General features: G+C 39.2%; 1 protein-coding gene and 1 long non-coding RNA gene across 2 annotated transcripts; both read left to right on the top strand.

The window, feature by feature from the left end:
• LOC119189856 lies at positions 1 to 1861 on the top strand. Its single transcript, XR_005112635.1, has 2 exons — positions 1 to 935; positions 1416 to 1861. It is a non-coding gene; the product is annotated as an uncharacterized LOC119189856 (long non-coding RNA).
• A 2860-nt stretch (positions 1862 to 4721) lies between these two features.
• On the top strand, positions 4722 to 9209 carry LOC115441762 (toll-like receptor 7). Its single transcript, XM_030166662.2, has one exon. The coding sequence runs from the start codon at positions 5085 to 5087 to the stop codon at positions 8844 to 8846; it is 3762 nt and encodes a 1253-aa protein (XP_030022522.1). The 5' UTR covers positions 4722 to 5084; the 3' UTR covers positions 8847 to 9209.
• The last annotated feature ends 1579 nt before the right edge of the window (positions 9210 to 10788 follow it).

The following is a 10788-nucleotide window of genomic DNA, read 5'->3' as shown; positions in this document are numbered from 1 at the left end:
CCACAGCCACAGCCACAGCCACAGCCAAAGCTAAAGCTAAAGCCATGCCACGGAGGTTGAATGCCGCAACTTCCACTCGAGCCAGCCAGCAGTATCAATATTGCCTATGGTTCGCCGTTGATTGTTCGTGACATGACATCCAATTGTTAAATGACGGGTATAAAAACCCAAGGCATTAATTTCAATGGACATTCAATTGTGTGCACTAGTATAAGGCGAAACGCTGTCCGACTAATAAAATATAATCCCTGAAGTAATTTGTATTTATATTTCTCCCTTCTGTTTTACTCAGAAGTGGGATATGAACAGTAATCGCCCTAAGGAAACTGGCAATGGCGTTCGTCCGCCTGGCTAGAGGGAGCAAGAACAATACAATACCAGCGAAAATGAAGATTATCCGCAACCAAAAGCAAAAGAATTGGTCAAATATTTGTTAGAAAATGAAGTCAAAAAGGCGCTATACGAACTCGATCAAGAGACCTTACCACTCAATCTGACTCATTCATTTCAAAGGCCACCGTGCGGCGTCACTTATTTCTGAATTTGATTCTAATGAGGAAGATTGCACGGTATCTACGTGGTTAAAAAAAATTACCAATTAAGGGGACGTACACGGTTAGAATGACAAAATAAAAGCCTTTTATCCGCAAGACAAACTCCGCGGCCAAACCCTTATGATGGCAAGTAAAGAAACCTAACCAACCGGTACCTCGATGATAAAAGTCCAGTCCATGTGGTCGGAAACAACAAAAAAAATTTTTGCACAACGCCGCGTCTCTACGAACTGCGAGGTATTTCCTACTCGTTACCTGCTACTTTACTCCGGGGAAGTGAGGGCTACATGAAGATTGTCAACACTGGGGATAAGATCAAGTTTGAAGTCAGCGAAATTATGATGCGAGCTGAAAAGTGTGACGAGTCATTAGCCAAGCCAGGTATGTCAAGCCAAGCCATTGTCTAACGTTTAACCACTAGTGTTTTTAATTTGCGTGTCTGAATCAACTCAGTCTAAGCACGATAAGGCTAGTGCGCGTATTGATAAGGGTAGTGCTAAAATTAAATTATTATGAAACGTCGCAAAAGCTATCGTATTCATTGAAATCGTGATCTTGTATTAGGTAAGCGCCTTCAAGTAGTAGTGCCAAAATTAATATAAAGCTATGACTTGTAATCGAGCCCCTATTTTATAACTAAAGTTGTCGGCAAAGACAGATACAAGATCGGAGGCATAAAAGGTTTAGACGGTATAAAATATTTACAGGTCTAGTTTCTGCAAACTCTGCAACCATATTACGCGCAGCTCTTGTATCTGACAGTGCCAACAGCTCTGACGACCTACAAGACACTGAAAATTTGATTGATTTCTAGAAAGCTAATCGTGTTCTTGTGTCCCATTGCGGGAGCAATTGTTACAGGATGGCCGACTGTTACAACGCAGCACATGCCAAGCAAAGCCAGCCATGCAGCCACGTGTTAAGCCAAGCCAAAGCCAAGCCAAAGCCAAAGCCAAAGCCAAAGCCAAAGCCAAAGCCAAAGCCAAAGCCAAAGCCACAGCCACAGCCACAGCCAAAGCCACAGCCACAGCCACAGCCACAGCCACAGCCACAGCCACAGCCACAGCCACAGCCACAGCCAAAGCTAAAGCTAAAGCCATGCCACGGAGGTTGAATGCCGCAACTTCCACTCGAGCCAGCCAGCAGTATCAATATTGCCTATGGTTCGCCGTTGATTGTTCGTGACATGACATCCAATTGTTAAATGACGGGTATAAAAACCCAAGGCATTAATTTCAATGGACATTCAATTGTGTGCACTAGTATAAGGCGAAACGCTGTCCGACTAATAAAATATAATCCCTGAAGTAATTTGTATTTATATTTCTCCCTTCTGTTTTAAATCGAATGAATCGAAGCGCAGTATTACCCTGCTATCTTTATGCTATAGTCACCTACCTATCTTTGGTTGAATATTTTACGGAAGTATTTGATACAAGTAATATCTTCATGAAACTTATTGCCTCGTCGAACCAATTTCGCTCGGCTGGTTAGCGAAACGATTAAACTGACTTAATATCTAGGTGAAACATTTGGCTTTATTTTATTCTTGTCGCAGTCAGACTCATAGTTAGGCTAAACATAATGACATGAAACAGACAAAAAATATTAAGAATTTGCAGTTTATTTGTTTTAGTTATTCCAAAGATAATTTTGTGTTAATGCGCCTATGACATGCTCTAGCAACTATAATGCAAAAAAAAAAAAATATTGCCACGCACCTTAATTCTCTCTCTAACGAAGTAACAACACGACTCTGTAATCCTGGATAGAAGTCCCAATTTATCCTTCCAATCCCTCTTCGTTCCATTTATTTAAATGTTTATATTAGAATAGTTATGATAGTATGCATGAATGATTTTTGATGCTTAACTGATGGGATAAGAAAGGAGATTAGGAAACGATTCAACATTTTCAGTAGAATAACACTAACGTGCGGACTCGCAATTTAGAGTACCGAGGTTGCCGTTACCATTAAACTAACTTCGGCCCATATTCTGTTATGGAAGAGATCCTTATAGATGGATGGCTTAAGGCTAACTCCATTTGCTGCGAAACCAACGGTATTTGGAGCTGTTTTTATACACGATAGCAGTAAAGTTTTATTAGTGTGGAAAGTTTCTTGCTTCCTGTGTAAAAATGCGCCACAATTTACGGTCAATGACGAGATTCTCGCATCGTCTTGTTTTCTTCAGAAAGTTGAAGGTTATCGCTTAGGAAATTAGGTATAATATTACTCAATTTTATAAATGCAAAAATGTATAAAAATTTGTAAGAAATCTATACAGAAACTGTCGAACGGGTTCTTTGATTCTTACGTTATTTTTTGTCTTAAAATATACAAAGTAGGAGTTTTACACCGAGAAGTGTTTTTTCACGCAGGCGGACATGCAAGCAATACCAAATATTGATAACATCTTTTATAAAGACTAAACTCAAAACTGAGACTATGTCTCTAGTTTCATAGTTGCTTGTAATAGGTATACAACTTAGCATCATTACCGCAAACGGAGAGGTGCCTAAGCGGATGTCCCGTGGTGGCGGATGCCTCCAGGTGCCCGCGGGGCCCTTAGGGTCATTAGGGAGGAGTGGGTTGGGCGGTTGCACGGAACGCGAGGTTAGTGAAGGTGTCAAAGGCTCTAGGGGCGCTCTTCGGGCCTACTTATAATCGGCCTTAAAAAAGGAACGCCACAAAAAAAAGACGCTGTAAATTATTTCGCTCGAGCGCCCGAATATCTAAAGCTGACCCTAGCATTTTGTAACAAAACTTGCTTTTTTTCAACAGAATATTGAGTTAATTCATTATGTGGTTGCGGCACAATGGTGAACTTGAAAAATGGATTACATAAGCGAATTTTACGAGCAATGGACCCTCATTGTCCTGGGAGTTGCATGTTATGAGTAAGTTAGTCTAGACTGTGACATCCGTTTACTATCGGGTCGATGTTCTTTCACTTTCGATATTTTATCATACAAGTTTTATGACAAAATATTTAGTTACCTAATAGAGTGCACTTTTGAAATTGTTGAAACGGCAATACACATGAATAATAATGATTAGCATGGTATGTCGAAGAATACATCATAAAACGGGTCTATTATGGTTAATAAGGCCATTTTATTATGAGAAACGCACCAGACAGTCTAGTTTTAAGTAAAAACAGTTATTAAATTCATAAAGACGTAGCACGCCAGTCACATCTAATTACCCGTTTTAAAATTTTACGGCCTTTCTTTTAACACAATGCCGCTTGCGTTCCCGGTGACTGTTAATTATGACAACGATTAGGTACCAACGCCATTTATAACGCGTTTGACGCAAGATGTGACGAGCAACATGTTTATAGACATTATTTGAGCTAGAGAAGTTCCTGGTCTAAGGACTTATATTTCAAACCCTCGATAAAAGTTATCGAATAAATTATAACTTTACCAAATACAAAATAGAAATAATTAAATTTATTAGAGGGATATTCCATATACTTACTTGAAATTATAGTGTTGTTCAGGTTATATTTTATACTATTAATATTGTTTTTCAGGTGATTACAAAGTTAGCTCTATAATGTGGAATGAATATGTAGGTAGGTACCTACTAACACACGAGTTACAACACTAAACAAAACGTGACGCGCGACGTTTTTGCACTCAAATTGCTAAACAGAAGTTGCGCGTCGTTGTTCAACATGTTTTCAATTTGCAAATAATTTTGCCTTATTTTGGGTCCATTGGTTCTTTTAGTACTTATATAACGTTAATCGGCTTACTGTTTTTGCTATCTGTTCCTTTTAGCCTATTTGATTTTTTAAGCTTTTAGTTCATATGCGCATTCGGATCTTTTAATGTTCTCTATAAGTAGTTAATTTGTATAAAGAATTGATCGTCTGGACAGCACATTAGTCTGATGTAAATTAAACCTCATATTATACCTACAAAGGAACGACGTACTTGCATAAAATGAAGTAAAAAATATCTTTTGGCAAATAGAGCTACGCTAAAGCGAAATAAAGTGGATATTCACATAATTTTAACATATTTTTCTGTCATAATCCCATCGCTTCACTTTAAGTACATGCTATAAAATTAATGTAAAGTGCAGGACACGAATGTAAAATATGCAAATCGCTTTTGTTAAATTATTACGAAAGTATTTTATTGTGTCATTTAATGTCATTAATGTAAACAGAGTCACGTAACGGTTTCCGTTTGGTAAAACAGTCAAAACTACGGGGGTTTAGTTATTATGCGGCAACAGAGCGGCGGTGCGGCCCGTTCCCTCCGAGCGGTCGCGCATTCATGGCATTTCATTGTACGCGGCAGTCAGTGCCCTGCCGCCGCGGGGGGATCGCGCGCTTTCGCTGCCATGCCGCGCGCCGCACACTGCTCTATTTACTATACCGTTTATAATCGACGCTATCGAAACGTTTCCGCATAGTACACGCGCTCCGAACAGCTGAACATGAACGCGCGCAACATAAACACGCCGCTTTCATTCACCGGGAGCCTGTGCTGACGAGTGACAAACATGACATGGACACAGTGCCGTTTATAATGATAATTAACGTGATATTGTTTTGTTTGGTGATGGGCGCGGCGCTGACGGAGGCGCCCGCCGATGTGGATGCTTGTTTCCGTGTGTCCGGTGAGAACAGTGCGGTGGAGTGCAATGTACGGACGCTGTCGGCGGACGGCGACGTTGGCGGTTCGATGCACCCGGACGGTGCGGAGCGGCTCGCGATCCGTTGCAGCGCGCTCCTGCTCGAGAGCACGCTCAGGGACCACCACTTCGGCAGGATGCAAGGTTTGGCGGAGATCTCTATACACAACTGCAAAATACTAAGGCTGCCGGGGAACGTGTTCGAGGGCCTGCGCGGACTCAAGACGCTAAGGATACGCACCATGAACAACGAATGGAGCAACAACAAAGAACTGGAGCTCTCACTCGGAGCTTTCAACGGTTTGAGGGAACTGCACACTCTAGATCTGGCTTATAACAATATAAGAAAAATACCTTCAGATCTATTTTGCGCTTTGGAAAACATAATTTCGCTGAATTTAACGAACAACAAAATAAAGTTTGTTGACGAGTTGGGTTTTGGGCACAAGTGCGGCTCCACTCTGCAGACGATAGACTTGAGCAATAACGACATCATGTCACTGCCAGCTGATTCCGAGATATTGCACTTGAGGAGACTGACGCAGCTTTTTCTACAAAATAATAAAATAAGCGAGTTGCCGCATGAAGTTTTTAGCGATTTGCTATCGTTAAAGGTTGTGAATTTATCTGATAATGGTATCAATTACTTGCCAGAAGGATTATTTCACAATACCAGAGAAATCAGAGAAATTTATATGCAAAATAACGAGTTGGAAATTTTGCCCAAGAAAATATTTAATCGGCTGGAACAATTACTCGTTTTAGATCTTTCGGCGAACAAATTGAGAAGCGACCACATAGAAGATGAAACGTTCGGCGGTCTAATAAGATTAATCGTGCTCGACCTGTCGCGTAACGCACTCGCACGGATCACACGCAATATGTTCAAAGACTTGTTCTTTTTACAAATACTCAACTTGAACAATAACTCTTTAGGTTTTATCGAGGACAATGCATTTTCGCCACTGTTCAATTTGCATACTCTAAACTTGGGCGTGAATAAATTGCACGCCGTAGAAGACCACATGTTCAACGGGTTGTTTATATTGAATAAGCTAAACATAAACGGTAATTTGTTGTCGTTTGTAAGTGAAAATGCTTTTAAAAATTGTTCTGATTTGAAAGAATTAGACTTAAGTTCTAATAAGTTAACTAAAATACCTGAAGCAATATTGCAGTTGCCGTTTTTGAAATCGCTCGACTTGGGAGAGAATTTATTGACGGAAATAACCAATAATTCATTTCAAAATCTATCGCAGTTGACCGGGTTACGTTTAATCGACAATCAAATTGGAAACCTTACCGCGGGCATGTTCTGGGGTTTGCCCAGCCTGCAAGTGCTCAATTTGGCGAAAAATAAAATACAGTCGATCGAGACCGAAACCTTTCAAAGGAACACGCAATTGGAAGCCGTTCGTTTGGACGGCAACTTCATTTCTGATATTAATGGTGTGTTTGTGGCTTTAACGAAACTGTTATGGTTAAATTTATCGGAGAATCATTTGGTTTGGTTTGATTACGCTTTCATTCCGGGCAGTTTGGTGTGGCTTGATATCCATGCTAACTTTATTGAAATACTAGCGAATTACTATAAAATACAAAAAGAGTTGCACGTGAAAACATTAGACGCGAGTCATAACCGTTTGATGACATTGTCCGCATTATCAATACCGCCCAGCGTGGAACTTTTGTTTATAAACAATAATCTAATATCAAGTATCGAGACGGACACGTTTTTAGAAAAAAGAAATCTAACTCGTGTCGATATGTATGCCAATGAGATCGAAAGTTTAGATATAAATAGTTTACGCATTTCTAAAGTGCCAGAGGATCGAGTGCTGCCCGAGTTTTATATCAGCGGTAATCCATTTCACTGCGATTGCACAATGAAATGGCTTTTGCTCATAAACTCCATCGTATCCCGACAATATCCGAGAGTGATGGATTTAGAGAACGTTATATGCAAAGAGTCTTACGTGCGCGGCGTTAAGTACCTCCCGGTCAGCTCTTTACATCTAAAAGACTTTTTATGTAAATATGACACTTATTGTCCTGAAGATTGTCACTGTTGCGATTTCAACAACTGTAACTGCAAAACGATATGTCCTATAAATTGTTCTTGTTATCACGACTCGACGAAAAGTACCAGTGTTATCGACTGCTCTGTAAAACAATTAAAACTAGTACCGCAAAGCTTTCCTGTAGACGCGACGCACATTTATTTAGATGGGAATGTCTACAGCGAACTAAATGAAACTGTGTTTATGTCGATGCGAAATGCTTTTGTTATTTATTTGAATTCGAGCAACGTCGTCACAATCAGTAACAACACATTCAGCACCCTCCACGATCTGAGGATATTACATTTAGATAATAACAAACTGAGACAATTACGAGGGCTCGAATTCTCAAAGCTAAGCAACTTGAAAGAACTGTATCTGCAAAGTAATTTAATAGAGTATATATCAAATGAAACTTTTTCTCTTTTGGGAGCGTTGGAAGTTTTACGCTTGGATGGCAACAGACTCGTGAATTACGGTCTGTGGCACTTGGACAATAACAATAAGTTACAAACGCTATTCATCGGCACCAATCATTGGTCTTGTGACTGTAAATATTTGCAAAGTTTTTTGACCTACGTGTCCCAAAACGTGGAAAAGGTCATAGACATAAACAACTTGTGGTGTTATAACGAGAACGTCAAACCAGCTAAGAAGCCGTTAAATTTGAACGTGACCGTTTGCAGCGAAATAAGTGAAACGTCGGTGATAAGCGCTTTCTTCGTATCCCACAACCTGCCGCTCCTCGCGTCCGCTGTCACCGGGTTCATGCTTATTTTATTAATATTAGCGTTAGTGTTTACATTTAGGTATGCTTGTAGGATGTGGTTGTATTCGAATTGTGGAATTAAGTTATCACCTTTAGCGGATGACTTTGAAGACACTGAAAAGCTTTATGACGCTTATGTATGTTATAGCCCTAAGGATGAGGAGTTTGTCGTGGAGACGCTAGCAAGAGAATTAGAGAATGGTTATCCGTCATACCATCTGTGTCTTCATTACCGTGACGTGCCGCAATTCGAGGCGACGTACGCACAGTTTCCTGACTTGGTGGTCGAAGCGACGGAAGCTTCAAGGCGTATCATAGTAGTGTTGACAACCAATTTTATCTTAACTGAATGGTCACAGATAGAGTTTCGACAAGCCCTACAGAAAGCGCTTAGAAAGAATCCAAATAAATTAATAATAGTCGCCGCGGGGCACATCCCACGAGATCCGGAGTTGAAGTCGTATTTCAAAACGGGTTTGGAGATAACGTGGAAAGAGAAACGTTTTTGGGAAAGGTTACGTTATGCGATGCCGTCGTCGAAGCGACGCGGTCACAAGTTAAAAAGACATAATTACGGGAGAAATTCTAATACGTACACGATGGATGCGTCGGTGTTGAACAGTACGTGCCAGACGCTTTGCGGCAAGTCGGCGAATTCCGTGGAGCGCTCGCCGTGCGACCGGCCGCTCTCCGAACATATCTATTCTACAATAGACTCGGATTACTCGTCGGCCGATTTCCAGGGGCGGCACAATCAGCCGCAATCTGTCGTTTTCCAACACACAGTCCAAACGTACCTGGTATAGAGGTCCTCAGTAAACATTACGCGGTAACCCAAACGATCTCTCGATAATTGATTTGTAAGCCTTAGTCTTAGCCTTAGGCGATTGCTAAATTCGTTTTGTTATGAAGCGAAAATCGTCCGATGTTGTATATATCACAAAACTTTATGATCTATTCCTAAAATGTAGCTAATATAACTTTTGTACAATAACGATACCAAATTTTCGCATTTGAAAAAGTTTTGCTTCTTATTTATTACTTTTTTTAAATGAAAGAAAAAATGTTTTAATGAGTATTAATTGGAAAGACTGTAAATTATTGTGTAGTTGTATTTCGATCGGCTGATGTTTGTATAGATATGTGATTAAAAGTTTATGAATGATGAATTTGATTTTAATACTTCCACTTCCTATTCCCCACGGAAACATTATGTCAATGGGGTTATAAAAATGTTGCGAAAGTAGCAACATTAAATATATGTTTTATTCTGTTTCCAATTGAGTTTTTACGAGTGTAGCCGGAGATGGAGCAGCTGTTCGTATAAACAGAATAAAATGAAAGGAAACACGGCTGCTATCTATGTTTTCAATACCCAGCTATATAATAAGCCCCACTCGCTTGCACTCGCTTTGAAATGTTCATTTCCATTAGGAATTTTCCTCAATTTTCATTCTGTGTAGACGACAGTGCAGGAATGTTATGACAATCAAGCTTAAATTAATCATTCTCTGTACCTTTATACCAGCTTTAGCCTTGAGGGAAGCAATCATCGGTTCTCTGCCATTATCGTTAAACATATTTTGACATAGTTACTAGTTACGTTATTGTGTTTGAAAATTATATACCTATTTTATTTCCAACTTAAATTCGTAGAATTATTTACGATCGTGTGCGTGGGTTACCAGTACTCATACATATCTCTTGAATATAAAATTTAGTAGAAAGGACATACATAGGATATATATATACCTTGCACAAAGATAACATAGATTTCGATTATTGGATATCAAATAAATCTTGTTCACAAATCCCATTCCTCTTCCTTAAATATTGCCAATGCATCCCCTATTTTTCTGTCAGTGGATATTTATGGGCGATGGTGTTCAGGTGATTAGGGATCCATGCATGATTATTCTTCTTCTGACTTCTGTTATAAAATAAGTGCGGATTGAATTTAAATGAGTAAGATAAAGAACCCTCGAAGAGCCGACTAATTTTAAAATCTTAATAAAATCTTTTTATGAAAAAAAAACCTTTAATTAAATTGCAACATATCACGACACATTACCAAATGTAATAAAAACACGTTGAATTGAGAACCTCCTTCTTTTTTGATGGGTTAAAAACAACCAACAAAAACTCATAGTATGTTTTTTCACTACAACACAAAAAGACAACAACGGATAGTCGGCCTTGTTAAAAACCGGGCTGTCCTCGATCATACTACCTTATAATAATTTACATTACAGTTGTTATTCTACCTATAAGTTTGAACAGTAAATATATAAGTTGTTCTTGTATAACTGCCCTACTATTATTGTACTCTACAGTACTCTATACGTAGGAATGGCATTACGCAAGTGCCACAAACAACATTCACACACGACTATAATAAATGGGAACTAGTAGACAATACAATCACACCAACAAGAAATTATTACTTTACATAATTACATGATTTCAAAAGATAATAATCTATTACTGTTTCCAAGAAGTCGTGCAAATTGAAATTGTAGTTTTTGCATGATCGCTAGTCATATTAGATCATTTTTTTCTGTTTTTATCTATGCCAACAATGTCTGGCTAATGCACGTACAAAAGTCTTGACGTGGCTGTCTGTAATAGATGTCTTGGTCTCCGTTCGCATAAAAAGTTATTGATTTTTTGCGAATACAGTTGAGATGTAATATTACAGTGAACAAAAAGAACCATTCCATTGTCGATGGCATTTATTCTGCGGATTTC

This window comes from Manduca sexta, chromosome 19 (assembly GCF_014839805.1).
Source record: "Manduca sexta isolate Smith_Timp_Sample1 chromosome 19, JHU_Msex_v1.0, whole genome shotgun sequence".
In the NCBI taxonomy this organism is placed as follows: Eukaryota; Metazoa; Arthropoda; class Insecta; order Lepidoptera; family Sphingidae; genus Manduca; species Manduca sexta.
Note: the sequence above shows the minus strand (reverse complement) of the source record. Positions and strands in the feature narration are given on the sequence as shown.

Coding starts and splice junctions, on each gene's coding strand:
- LOC115441762 (XM_030166662.2), top strand. CDS start 5,085: ATGGACACAGTGCCGTTTATAATGATAATTAACGTGATATTGTTTTGT.